Source organism: Tiliqua scincoides, chromosome 2 (genome assembly GCF_035046505.1).
Source record: "Tiliqua scincoides isolate rTilSci1 chromosome 2, rTilSci1.hap2, whole genome shotgun sequence".
Classification (NCBI taxonomy): domain Eukaryota; kingdom Metazoa; phylum Chordata; class Lepidosauria; order Squamata; family Scincidae; genus Tiliqua; species Tiliqua scincoides.
In genome coordinates this window covers 73,799,460-73,814,222 of record NC_089822.1, presented here as the reverse complement: position 1 = coordinate 73,814,222, position 14,763 = coordinate 73,799,460, and the positions used below count along the sequence as shown (strand labels likewise).

At 39.8% G+C, this 14,763-nt stretch overlaps 1 protein-coding gene across 2 annotated transcripts in view; it reads right to left on the bottom strand.

Annotated features, from left to right (window-relative positions):
- The window catches only part of RIC1 (RIC1 homolog, RAB6A GEF complex partner 1), a 65,683-nt gene that overhangs the window by 48,481 nt on the left and 2,439 nt on the right, over positions 1 to 14,763 (bottom strand). Inside the window, exons 2-3 of one of the 2 annotated variants that reach the window (XM_066618370.1) lie at positions 6,630 to 6,737; positions 321 to 397 (exon numbers count right to left, since the gene is read on the bottom strand). In XM_066618370.1, the coding sequence (XP_066474467.1) occupies positions 321 to 397; positions 6,630 to 6,737 (185 nt within the window). Of the gene's footprint in view, positions 1 to 320; positions 398 to 6,629; positions 6,738 to 14,763 lie in introns of those variants that run through there. The other variant, XM_066618371.1, reaches the window with a different exon arrangement.

Genomic DNA, 14,763 nt, shown 5'->3' with positions numbered 1-14,763 from the left:
ATCTCAATGTATTCCATGAAGTAAAGCCTAGCTACCTCTATTAACGAGTTTTTGACAAGATATGTTTTTGATATAATCAGATATTTTGTATGCGAGGCAGCAAGACAGGATCCCATTATATGAAGCCCTCTCCCCATAAATTCACATCATTGCAACTGAATGTGCAATTTTCACATTGAATGAATTCACATTCAGCAACTCTTTTTTATTAATGCAGTACATCAAATAATTCAATACGTTTATGAAGAAACAATTTGAGAATGCAGCTGTTTTTAATCATTATACAATGGAAAGAAGTGAAGCATCTATGGCAGACTTACTTGGGATAAACTGGCTCATAGAGGTACTTGTCTCTTGCTGATGAAAGATTAAAAAACAAGATGTAGCCACCTGCAGTCTGAAACAGATCAGATATTAAAAATAAGAAAGATGCACATGTCTAAATGATCTTCCATTAACTTGAGCTAGAACAATTTCAAAGTATTGTTTATTTAACATGCTAAATATGATAGCCAGAGAAAACCCAGCACATATTTTTTTCAAGCAAGAAGATTCTTAGGAAAGTACGCATACAACTTCTACAAAGTTTAATTGAATATCCCAATTTATTTATATACTTACAAGGATGTTTATTTTCTAGGTCTTTTCCCTAAAAGCATGGGATACCACTGTTTCTATATGATAATGCTAAGAGCTACATACTGGTTAAGATCCAAAGAGGTACTTAAGGGTGCCAAAGGGTCTGGTTATGTCCAATAGGATTCTTGTTTTCATGTTTATCCTTTGAATAGAAGATTCCAATGCTATCTCAGTCTGCTTATATAATTCCCTGCAGTTTCAAAAGAAGTGTGCCCATCAGTTGGGGTGGGAGGCTGCTACTCAACAGACATAAGCTGCTTTAGGTGCATGGAACAAATAGTGTAGTTCCTTAAATACAGGCTACTCTTTGTAAACCCAAATAACTTTTTTTTGTTCATAACAATGTATTAGGGTATAATAGTTTGCTGTTCAACTCCTAAGCACGGCATATATTTGTAATTATGGTTTGCATAAAAAAATGAAGATTCTGCTACTTTAAATATGCCACACATAATACATCTCTAGTGGGCAGATCCAAAAGGGGAGTAAGGGGTTGATGGTTAGAAAGGGAGTAGACTTCAGCTTGTTAGATGGTTAACAGTATCAACCCTAGTGAAAAAATATATTTTAACTATGCTGTTCCATTCTAGGCATTTAACACTGGCTGAGTATGCTTCACCAAGCCTCAGAGAAGAAAAATAAAAGGTTTCAGATTTCTTTCCAGACATGGTTTCCTGTTTTTCAATTAAGGATTTAGAAGAAGGAAACCATACACTTGTTAGCCTATTTCACTAGTTGTTCCACCCAGCAGCAGCTCTCTTCAGTTTTAGAAACAAAACTATTACAAATCCAAGATAAATACTTTTCATCTTGAAAAGGAATGCACTGAATTACAATGAGGTTGTTTTTTTAATTAATTTTAATGTTTGTGAAACAAGATACAAAATTAAAGTTTCTACTATATATTCCCAGCTTGCTTGCTTTCCTATTTAGCAATTACATTAAATATTTACACTCACTGCTTATCTTAGGCCAGCAGAAAGAGTAAAGCAATACAATACAGAACTGTCATTCTGATGTTAACACACAAAAGACCTTCTTAAATTCCATCTTCAATGGAAGTTGATAATGTTACAGGACGTCTGTCCTCACTGCTATAAAAAATAGCCAGAATGAACATTTACCCGAATTTTATATTGACAACCACAGATCAATCACATGGCTTGGATACTTATAAGAAGAGTTGCTGCTGAATTTCACTAATAGTCAAATTTGCATCAAATTACTAACAGCCCAATCCTGAGCGGCCTGGGGTGCAGGGCTGCGGGAGCGCCGAAAATGGCTGCAGCTGCATCCTGCACACTTCGAGCAGCCACAGGCAGTACCTCAGGAGAAGGGAACTTTCATCCTCTTCCCCTGGGTAAGGAGAGTAGCCCCGCAAAGGGGTTACTCAACTCACCACCAACAAAAAGGTTGGTGGTGAATCAAGTTCCTCCGTGTTGGGCAGAGAGCCCAACACAAAGGTTTTGCATCCGGTGGAGCTATGCTCCACCAATCCTGCCTCCATTACCCAGCACGCCTCTCTCTGCCTTCCACCCGCCTCTCCCCATGTCCCTGCTTACCTCTCTGTAGCAAAGGTTGGGTGCCTGCCCAGCGGTAGCCCAGCGCTGGGCTACCACCAGCACTTGCCCACTGTTAGGGCCTGCAAACATTGGGCTCTGACTTTGCAACTGGCAAAGACAAATTCTGTAATGTCTGTTCTGTCCTAATCCTATAAGACTCAGGGCACAATCCTAACCCCTGGGTTAGGCCAGCACAAGTCACTTGTATCGACCCATGGGTGTCACAAACATGCCGTAAGGCACGTTGTCACCAACTCAGGAGTTGGAGGCCAGCACTAGGAGTTGCGCTGGCTTCCCTGTGCCGGATCCAGGCCTGGTGGGCTAAGCTTGCACTGGCCAAGTTTGTTTGATGCAGGGGTCGGGGGGGCTTGGGGAGGAGGAATCTTGGGGTGGGGGAAGAGTGGGCAGTGGGTATTCCTGGGGGCAGGTGGGCAGGGAGCAGTTTTGCTGAATGCTGACGCTGGGCAGCGCGGAACAGCCTCTGGCTGCTGCATTCCAGTTGGATCTGCGCAACCTCATCAGGTGACACAGAACCCAGTAGACCCATTGGCATCAGAAGTTTTCCCCTTGCCTCGGGTTGCGCCGCTTCTGGCCCCAAATGTGCACTGAATGCAGCGCAGGCCTGTGGGCCTGCTTGCTCCAGCGCAAGTTAGGATTGCTCTGTCAATCTGAAAAAATATCTTCAGAATGTAATGGCTGGAGGTGACCATTCATGCCTTTGTAGCCTCGAGAGTAGACTACTGTAATATTCTTTATGTGAAGCTACTCTAAATGACTGCCCAAAAGTTTCCATTCCTAGCAGAAATGTGCAGTTTTATGAAACACATTAATCCCCTATTTATATACCAGTTTGGTCCTTGAGGTTTCCCCTATCTGGGTACTAGCTTGGTCCTTGAGGTCTGTACAGAAGTTGAAACAGCAAGTTCTTGTCATCCTAGCGCTAGCATAGCTGGGCAAAAACACCACCAAAAGATGTACTGTGAATGCACAAAAGTGCCAATGCAGCTTTGCATAACTTGATGTCCATAACGCTGGGATCCACTGTACAATTATTTCCATATCTAATTCGCTTCTCATTATCTTTCAAGAATTCCAGGAACAAATTTCAAGACTATTAAGACATCAATCACTTAAAACACTGAATAACTTTAAATGCCACAATCTACTGCAATCTACCATGCCTTAGATACACTGTTTAACTTATAAGTCATAAACCCCTACAATTCACCAATAATCTCCCTAGAAGCATCATCACTGAACCCATATTCAGAATTACCAACATTGATTACCTGATCCATTGACAGGACAGGAACATACTTTGCTACTGCTATTAAAAGCTTGTTTCAAAAAAGAAGAAGGCAGTCAACCAGAAATCATATTTCAGCTTTAGCAGAACACTACTTTGCTTAGGTTGGTACAGTAGGTAAAAAGTTGATATTCCTCAGGTATTTTTGTATGTTGTAAAAGTAGCCACCACCACAGGTCAGTTTCCAATAGACAGAAATGTTCAAACGCTCTGCTTTGATCCATCAGGATGTTGCCAACAACAGGGCTAAGATACTATAAATGGACAAGACTAGAAAACAAATATCAACTCAATCTAAAACTTAAACCAACTTCCAAGAACAAAGAATTAGCTAGGCAAATTCATTCAAGTTTTGCTTTGTTTTTATGGATTGCCGTTGGACATTCACATGACTTTATAGCATCTGTTCTAAACCTATGGGACCTGTACCTAGGGAGGGTGTGAAGGGGGTCCAGGGGTACATGAGGTGCTCTAAGAATTAAGAAAACACTTTGCCTAGCACGGTTTAAAATTTAAAAATCCTAGGATTGCATGAGGCACAAAAGGTTACGAAACTCAGCATAAAATAAAGGTTAAAAACCTCACAATTTTATATTCCAACATTTGTTCAGCCACCAGTGAGACAAAGGCAATTTCATTTTGTAAATTTAAAATTTGTTAGGATATCCATGACCAAATGACACCAGCAGTTCAACAGGCACTTTGCTTAAAAAACAATTGACATGTATCTCAGACAAAAAGGGGTTAGAACATTACTAAAAGACAACTTTTATTCTAAATCACGGGTGTCCAAACTTTTTCGCAGGAGGGCCACATCATCTCTCAGACATTATGTCAGGGGCCAGGAAAAAAAATGAATTTACATTTAAAATTTGAATAAATTTACATAAATGAACATATTAGAGATGGAACTTGCATGAATAAATTAAGGTCTTGTGATAGCTCAAGGTCTATAAAAGGCTTGCACAAAACAAGGCCAGCATTCCCTTCGCTGCCACTGCTGCATCACAGCAAGCAGTGGAGTTAGCCCTTGTCCCACACCTCACACAAGAGGTAGAACAGTCACCCTCATGCTGAGAGTCCAGTGCCGGCTCCAGCAAGTCTCTGGAGGGCCAGACGCTCATTGGAGACTGGGGGCTCCCTGTAGGCCGGATTGGGAGTCCCCAAGGGCTGAAAGTGGCCTCCGGGCCGAGGTTTGGGCACCCCTGCTCGAAATAAAGCTATCTTGGGAAGCAACTGAATGTTGAAGTTTTGCAGCCAGTTTTGTCTTTTTTTTTTTTTTTGCTTCCTAAAGACTTAGCATAAGACAAATACCTTCATTTTTGCACAGCTAAAAATTTATTTGAAGCTGCAGCTTTAAGAAGTGAAGAAACTTCAAGACAGAGTTGTAATCCAGACTTTCTGCTAAGTGTATAGGTTTACAATCTTGTTACCATGGAGTAGTGATTACAAAATGAAAATTTTAAGAATATTTAAGGACTGCTTAGGCATTTATTTTGAAAGAACTATCCAAAATTAAGAAGTTGACACTGCTACTTCGTTGGATACATTGAATATATGTATGGAAGTGGCTATTTATAATCTGGTTAGAGCAATACAATTTTTGCAGAAAATACTATAATTAAGATTATTGTTGAGGCCAATGCATACATAAACAAACTGAAACCAAAAGTAGCATGTATGAAGCCTTTCCACATTCATGTTCACTCAGATCTTCCAATACATATACAAACTGCTTTGAATACGGCCTCTCATGAAGCAAACTTTACTATAAATGTTCCTGCCAGAGCCATACATGCATCCCTTAATGTTTCAGACCTTAAACAAGCACAGCAGTTATGTAGCTTTCCCCTAGGTATTTCTATATAACCTTTACGTTCTTGGTAGCATCTTGAGAATAAACAAAGTTTGAGGTGCTTTTAACTCACATGGAGGGCAGAAAACATGATGTTAGTTTAAATTCTGTATCTTTTAGGCATATGCTAACAATAGAAACACTTTATTTTATTATGGATACTGGCCTCAATTTTTAAGACCAATGTCAATGTAATCAATGGCACATTCAAGGTTTTAAACAGAGTTAGAAACAGCAGGGCTCTTGTTCATTCCAGGTGGTAGGACACTCAACTGGAGAGAGCACGAACTTTATTCAGCTTTATTACCAGTACTGCCTCCTAATGCAAAATGTCATACAATTAAGTAACACACCAGAGCAAGTGTGCACTCAACCCTACAACTAAAACATTCGCCCTCACAAGCTTTAGTTATTAGAGTAATAACTATAATTTGAAGTGCTAAATTACTTGATGATTAATATCAAAATTACCCATTATCACTTTTTCCCTTCCCGCTCCCCATTTTGGACCCAGTTGCACAAATGTGCCCAAACTACTGGTAAACAAATGCGTTATATATAGCATTATGCATAAAACCATCTTTTCTCTAAAAAGTCATTACTTCTCATCATAATTCACCTTTCTTGCCAGTTTGTACAGAACTGATCAAGTTTACCCTGGTGTAGATGCTAACTAATCAAGCAACACCTGCTCAGTTCACACCATTCTCCTTTCCTTCACAATCCCACCATGTCTTACTCATCTTAAGTCTTAAGACTTAACTGAAGATTTCTTGAGTTTACTCAAGATCAACTTTACACTTCCCCACTCCCTTACTCAACATATGTATGGAAATGTCTAGATACAAGTCTGGATACAAACATGTATCTGTTTAAAGAAAGAATTCAATTTTAGTCATTAATATTACCATCTTCCAGGATTCAGCTCTATAACATGGTTGTGCAAAGAGCCAAAAGCTACTTCGCCAGAATTTGTCTTGAACTCATGCCCAACTGGTCACATATTAAATAAACGCCTTATCAACCATTTCAGAAATGAAGAAAAAAAAGTAGCTTGGCAATGCTAAGCCTATACTAAGTTATACAATACTGTAACAAAAAACCATAATACAAAGCTAATATTCTCTCAGAATAAATCTAGATCTCTTTTAAAATCCTACTTTTTGTTACAGAACATTGCATTTCTTTGGCAATCATCATTCTACCACCAAACCAATTTTGCATGGTACTATCTACCCCACATTCTAAACAGAGCTTTTTTACTCACTGAAACAGCTATCATGGTGCTGTCAGGCCTCCATTCAGCTTGATCATAGGGTCCAAATTGCGACACTGCCCTTGGTAATTCTCTGTAGCTTATAATTAACACACTGGGCTGGGGGGGAAAAAGGAGAACAGTGGTTACATCTCGGTACTGATTTTTTTTCAAAAAAGACAAAACTAAACCTACTGGAGATTACATTCCCAGATATTTCTCACCCAAACAGCTGTTTCAAAAAATGCATAGGCGATATAAAAAGGGATTTTTTTTCAACACAGCAAAAACCATTCTATTCTGCATCTTTGAAATCTGGATTTGTCCAATATTTTTATAGTTGTTGATTCATGGCCAAAATGAGGACACATATCAACAGACTATAGTCCAAGTTTGAAGAATGCATATTAAGTCCCTTTTCAGCAAACTATTAGGAGTTTTGGCTAGGAAAATGTCAAGTGTCCAAACATTTCATCCAGATAAGTACTGATGCCTTGAAATATCTAGGCACACCCTATAAAGGGCTTGCTCCTAACAAAATATTGATATCTAGCAGTTTAAAATATTTATTCAAAATTTGCATTTTTCTTTGTAAAAAGAAGTCTTACTAGAAACAACATTACCATGTTATCAAATTCGCTTCTTCAGGAATTCAGAAGCAGACATAGCAATGCAACAGTTTCACATAGGAACACTTAACATTATCCCTCCAGGGACAATTTAAGGGAGATGCATGTTATATACCAGTGATGATGAACCTTTCAGTCTGGCATATCAAAAAATTTGGAAAATGTCTAACTTGACTCTTCTGGTGTGTCACCCACCCCCAAACAAAAGAGAAACAATTCTTTATATATTTGTTTATTTAAAAAAACAAAACTGTCCAATCATGTGTGGTGCTATGTATTATAAAGAAGCATCAAATAATTACAAAAATCATGCAAAGTAAAACACACATAGAGTTTTTGTTGGTGAACACTGGCATGTCACCCAAAACATGGAGTGTCACCTTCGACATACATCTCATAGGTTCACCATCACTGTTACACAGCAAGCTTATACTGAAAGTCAAACTTGCAGGGAAGGAACAATGTGTTCCTAGGACCTTGATTTTATTTATTGCAGTGTTCTTCAACCTGTGGGTTATGACCCCAATTTTAATCACCAGAATAGCCAATGTTTGGCATGTGCTATTTACCCTAATACTATTTCAAGCCTATTTGGGGGAGGGGAGTGTTAGAAAATCACAATCTTGTGCCTAAAGAGGAAGTCAGCCTAACCTCAGCTTCTCTTAAGCTTATTGTCACTCTCCCAAGGCAAAGGAAGAAGAAAGTTGCAGCAAGCACAAGAGGGAATAAATTGCAGCTGACAGCAGTTGCCAAATAAATTGAGGCAGTCGCAGTCCACTTGTCCATCCACTTCTTTGTATAAAGAGAAAGGAGCTAAGTCATCACTGTTGCTTCACCAACTTTCATGGGTGAACCAAGCAGGTGGCATGCCAGGGAGGTTCGGCTATTTTTAATTACATTGCATTTTTCTTGCATTCATATACACTTCTCTCCCAGAAATTCTATTGTAGAAGCAGAAAAAAATCTGGAGCTGACTCCCCACTGGAATTTTGGGGATTTGTTCTCCACTAGAATAATGGAATTTGCTCCATCCTACCTTTTCTTTCTTAAAACATTTTAGTTACTGTAGGAAAGAAGGGGTAAGCTAGTAATTCATCTACATATCAGACATCTACTAATCTGAATTATAATATAGACAGAGGAATCCCATTGAAATAACTGATTACATATACTAACTCTAAGATTTTGAGATTAACATTACAGACTCCAAAAGAGACTTGCTCAGTCCAGAAAAGCAAGAGTTATGATGAAGCAAAGGGAAGTATGGAATCTTAGTAACTCATGTATACTACCTAATCCCAACATGCTTTGTGATCCTGCAAACTAAGAATATAACTCTGACAAGTACCAGTATAAAGCATTGCCATTTCTCAAGTTTTATAGTCATCTACTGCCACAAGCTAACTTTATAATGGGCCTCTGTAAGTTAGTTACGTATTGTCTTGTCTATTGTCTACATTAACATAAAGTTAATGTAAATTAAATACTTTAAAGGCCCAAACCTATCCAACTTTCCAGTGCTGATGCAGCCATGCCAATGGGGCATATGCTGTGCAATAATAATACTAATAATAATAATAATACAGGTATTTATATACCGCCTTTCTTGGTCTTTATTCAAGGTGGTTTACATAGGCAGGCTATTTAAATCCCTGTAGGGATTTTTACAACTGAAAGAAGGTTCTATCTTCCAAGAACCACAACATTCAGATGTTTCTTTCTGGTCTGGTTTCACATTCTGGCCTCCATCTTCCCACGTTCAGAGCAGATGGAATAACTCGGCTCAGCTTGTCAGCTGCTTCAAGGTCGCACGGTGCCGGTGGCCTCAAACTGGCGACCTTGTGGATGTTATCTTCAGGCAAATGGAGGCTCTACCCTCTAGATCAGATCTCCTGCCCCTACTGCCTCCTACTGTGTACTGCAGTAGGGAGGGAGTCATGGAGGCCTCCTCAGGGTAAGGAAATGTTTGGTCCCTTATCCCGGAGCTGCACTGTGGCTACATTGCTGCTAGAAAGTTGGATAGGATCTGACGCTAAAACAGGCTCATTAACTACTGAACACTTGAGAAAACGCATATTTAGTATTGCATTTCATTGACAAGAGGCATTATTACATTGGTTTCAGAGGAAGCTACCTTATACTAAGACTATTTATCCACCTAGTTTAGGACTGTCTACACCAGCGGTCTCTAAACCACTGCATGCCACCAAAGGCTTCCCTGGCACTTCGGTTCAGCCTCTGTGAGGTGAACCTTGGTGTGCACCTTGGTGGGCTAATGAAGGACACCAGATCTGGCCTGCAGGTCAAAGTCTGGAGAACCCTGGTCTATACTGAATAGAAACTGCTCCCAGAGTTTCAGACAGATTTTCCCCAGCTCTATAAGGGGATGCTAGGGACTGAATCTGGTTTCTTCTGCATGCAAATCTTCTGATCTGTCACTCAACTCTTTATATCACTAAATTTATTGATGTAATGTCAGCTACTTCTTATTCTGTATAGTGAGAACAATGGCAACTTCTAAAATATAACGATGTGACTTCTAAAATATAACAAAGGTAACCACAAAAGGTAGAATTTTTTTTTTAATTTAGAACTTGTATTCTGCTCTACAAATTTAAAGGCACACCAAGCAACAGACAAAAGAATCTCACCCCCCCCCCAAAAAAACCCACAGTGAAGTCTAATACCAGCAAAAATAATATGGTTTCCACATAGTGCCAGAATTACTCAATCCTGAACCCCACCTTTGTTGTTCCCTCATCACCATTTTGTGCCACCTTTCAACAACTGTCGTCCAGACAGCACCTTCTATTAAGGATCGCTAAGGGAGTTGAAATGAGCAGTTAGAACTTGCTCAGCACATGACAGTCGTTTATCTCTTGACCTAACAGATGCATTTCAAATGAAAAAAAATGGTTTTATGTATCCTATTTCACAAACAGATGAAGCCTTCTTTTGTTACCATTTTTTATAAAGCTCAAACTATTTCAGCTTTTTATAAAACAAGTTCCTGCTTCAAGTATGTCTTAAAAAGCTGCACATACCTACCTTATATCATCACTACTTTCAGCTCATATTGCAGTTGCTCTGGTTATTGAGGATCCTTGATTTATTTATGCCTAACACAGTGGTCAGAACTATGGCAGATTATTTCCAAGAATGTTTATTCATCGTTGTCACTTACTAATGACTTGTCTAACAATTATTTAATCCCACTGATTACAAATATTGAAACTCTGCTCTAATTTGATTTTATCTCTTTAAAAACAGATAATGCAAAGGCAACATTTGAGGCTCTTCAGCCTTGAAAGAAGGCACCTGATTAAGAAATAGTAAATTATGCATGGAATGACAGAATTGATAGAGTTTTTTCCTCTTGCATAACACCATAACTAAATCTGACTGGTGGGAGAGTTAGAACAGACAAAAGAAAATATTTCTTTAGGCAGTGCCTACAGTAATTACTCTGCGTAACTCATTGCCACAGGATCTGGTGATGGCATCTGGTCTAGATGCCTTTAAAACGACACTGGACAAATTAATGGAGGAAAGGTTCATCACAAGTTACAAGCAATGATGATTATATGCAACCTTCAGGTTTTTAGCGTAGCCTATCTTGGAATGCCAGTTGCAAGGGAGTAGCAACAGGTATCTTGTTATCTTGTGTGCTGCCCAGAGGCTCTGGTGGGCCACCGTGAGATACAGGAAGCTGGACTAAATGGGCCTATGGCCTGATACAGCAAGGCTCTTCTTCTGTTCTAAAACTCACATATAATTGGATCATTAAAACACATAGACCTTTCAAGTCTTGTGTTTTCTGACTTGACTGAAATACTCATTAGAAGTATTTTAAATGCGTAATGCAGGTTATTCCATTGAAGAGCCAGAAAATGAATACTCTGTTTGGACAGCATACATTAGGAACATACTTATGGACTTAAGTTAACCTCCCTATAAAGGGGACATTTCATCAGCTGCACAGAGCATTGCTACAAGACACCACATAACCATGACAACTTGTATACCTTGGTGTCAAGATCTTAACCTTTGCACTTAAGTGGTCCACCTCTTGCCGACTGGTCTCCTCTCCCAGCCCAGCACAGTCGCACTTACCAGCACTGCTATTCTGGTGTTTTGTGCTACAAAAAGTTTTATGTAACTGATGAACTACATGCATCCCATGAACAGCACCTTGGGAGCTATCTCATTAGTTCCAATGTCAGCTCAGTGCAATGGCTTAAGAAGCTTTTAAGTTCTGAAAAGGGCAAAGCTTTGTCCTGTGTTTCCAAACACAGGCTGCCATTTTACCTGCAACATCATTAACCATTGTTTGCTGCAGCTGAAGTGAGCCATTAAGAAAAGACAGTCCAGTTTTTCCACTTGCTTAACTCTCTATTTTCCATTCCATGAATTCTACAGTGGAGTTCATATACATTATTAATGACTGGAAAGTTACTGAGCTACTAAATACACACTAATCCCTGCAGCAGTATTGTAGTAAACACAACAGCAACAACTGTCTGGTACCTGATCTTATATGCAATCACGTTGTCAAGTGCTCCATGAAAAACAATTCAAGTTCACACAGGACTTCATGAAATCAGGCCCCACCCTAAAACTCACTAAGAATTCCACACCCTATAACCCACAAGCTATGTGAGGTATACCAAACCTCCTACAGCTATGGCACCCTCACCCTGGCCATTAAATATCCCCTCCCCCTTTAAGCCACTGACCTTTGTAAAGTGGACATTTAGCAGTCAGACTCACAACCAGAGATTGTCATCAATGCTCAGGACACCCTAAACTTCTCCCATTTCTAGGCTATCAATGACATGCACCATTGTTTGTACATGCATGCACACACACAGCTTGAGAAGTTTGGTTTAAAGGTTTGAAATTGTGGCAAAAGAGATGAAAATCCACTCTGAACACATACCGTTTCAGAACAATGATCCATATGCTCCTGTCCATTTTAAATAGCAACGGTTCACAAAGTTTGATATTATTTCCTGTCCTGCTACTAGAGAGTTTCCAAACTAGATATCTTAGGCTGGAACAATAAATATCAATAATTCCAAAATTAGCATTCTACCATTATAGCCCCTCTCCACACTATTACAGAGGCCTTTTAAAAAAGAGAGAGAAAGGAAAAAAAACTTTACTTGCCAAGGACAGTTGAATGAATTTAAGATATTCGGTTGTGAGAGAGCCAACACCACAGTTTCCTCACAAGAAACCTGCTTGAATCAGCATATAAAGTGGCTATGCTATAACCCCAAAACTAGAGCCTATTGGGCAAAACTGATGCCATTTTTGGATTCAGCATCCCAAATATACACAAGAATAGGTCTAACTTTTACAACAAAAAAACATGTGTAGGCCTGTATTACGTATATATAATTCTGCTAAGAAGCTTAAGACATATTCATGATTCTCCCCCTGCTTATTTTATCTCAACAAGAATCCTGTGCAATAGGTTTGGCTGAGAGATGCTGACTGGTCGACGATCACCCTGAAAGAAAGGGAATTTCTCTTCTTTCTAGGGTTCAAGTCTCTCTCAGTCTAGTCCAATACTACATGACACGAACACTACATACAAGTACAGCACACACACATGGTATCATGAGACTGTGTGGAACCTCACTTGGCACTTCAAGGACGCGAGAAGTTGAAGAAATCAGTCTACTATACCCCAGCACATACATAATATTGAGGAGATTTCTTATTGCAGTGGCAGGAGTTTAATACAATTAAGGAAGTTAGTTTTCTCAATTGGAAAACAAAGCCAGTATCTCATGCCAAATACTAAAAATAGCTCTAAACTTCTTTTGTCATTTATCCACTGAAAATTGCTATTACTATGCAGTCAATCTTTATATATGAACTTTCATAAATAGAGTTTTGGAGAAAAAAACTTTTAAAATATGGCCATAAGATAGGTCACAGAAAGAAAATTCCTTTGTGACCACGGTCTACAAACACATATCTCCTGAAAGAGAAGCACAGTCAGGTGAAGATACAACTCTTCATACTGAAAAAGTCCTGTGTAAACACATATACATACTGATAACCCTGTTCTAAGATAACAGTTTATAATCACAAAACATGTTACTTTGGTATAAGAATACAGGAATTACAGACCAAGGGTCTCTCTCAGGGGTGTCAAACATAAGGTGTGAGGGCTGGATGTGGCCCGCGGAAGTTTTTTATCCGGCCCTCAGGCTCTCAGCTGCTGAGCAGTGCTGAGGTGTTACTGCTAAAAGGACAGCCCCACGAAAATTGGGCTCTCCCATATCCTGAAATATGATAAAGATTTCTGTGTTTTCTCCTCTGTCTTTTGTAGTTAATGAATTCCTAAGTAAGAAAAGTGCTTATTTTTGGTTATGAGTTGTTTAATGACATCACTTCCTGCCTAACGACATCACTTCCAGCCCTCAGCAGGCATCATGAATGCCATTTGGTAGAAATAAGTTTGACATCCCTGGCTGGTCTATCTAGTCCAGCATTCCACTTCCAATAGTGGTTGATAATCTACTTCTGGAACCCCACCAGCAAGGCATAACCTTGTCTGTCCCTAGCATTTGGTAATCTGATGTATACTGCATCAGAACAGAGGTTACACTTAGCTATCATCATGACTAATAATTACTGACAGACCATAAATGCATTAACCTTATTTAAAGCCATTTAAATTGATGACCATCACCACATCTGATTGCATATACTGCATGAAATAAATGCTTCTTTTGCCAATCCTGAACCAATCATTACATTTCTGCCCAACGTTGCATGCACGCAACAGGGACCAAATATGAATACCTATGGGTTGGGCAAAAGTGGGTTAACTAACTTCATTTGTTGACTCCTAGCATTATGCCAGCAAGAAAAATATTTCTTCCCATTATGGCAGTGGTTTTCAAACTCTCATGGAGAGTTTGAGCCACTGTAAGTGTTTGCGGGGGCGGGGGGAGGCAGCAGGGGTTGGGGCAAGGCAGCGGTGCAATCTCTAGGATCGAACTGCTCAGGTGGCTGCAAGGGCTTGGGTGCACTTACCCAAGCCTCCTGCAGCCTCCCAGGGGTGCGGGGAGCCCGGTGCGATCTTCAGCAGAGCTCCCTGCAGCACTGAAAGTGAAAGTGGAGCGATCATGCACCCAAGCCCTTGCAGCCCCCTGAGCAGTGTGATCCTGGGGATTGCGCTGCTGCCTCCTCCCTGCCTCCAGGCTGCCCCCATCCCTTAAGGGGACAGAGGCCAAGGCCCACAGGCTGGGGCGTCGCAACACCCCAGTTTGAAAAGCCCTGCATTATGGTGTAGTCAGGCACTGGACTTGGATCTGGAAGATCCAGGTTAAGATCCCTCTCAGCCAGTCATTTGGGCCAGTCACTATCTCTCAGCCTAACCTAACTGAAAGCGTTGTTATGAGGACAGAAGGTCCATGTATAAAACCCTGAGCTTCTTAGAAGAACAGTGGTATAAAAATGTGAAAAATAAAATGAATAAATAAAAATAAAATAAA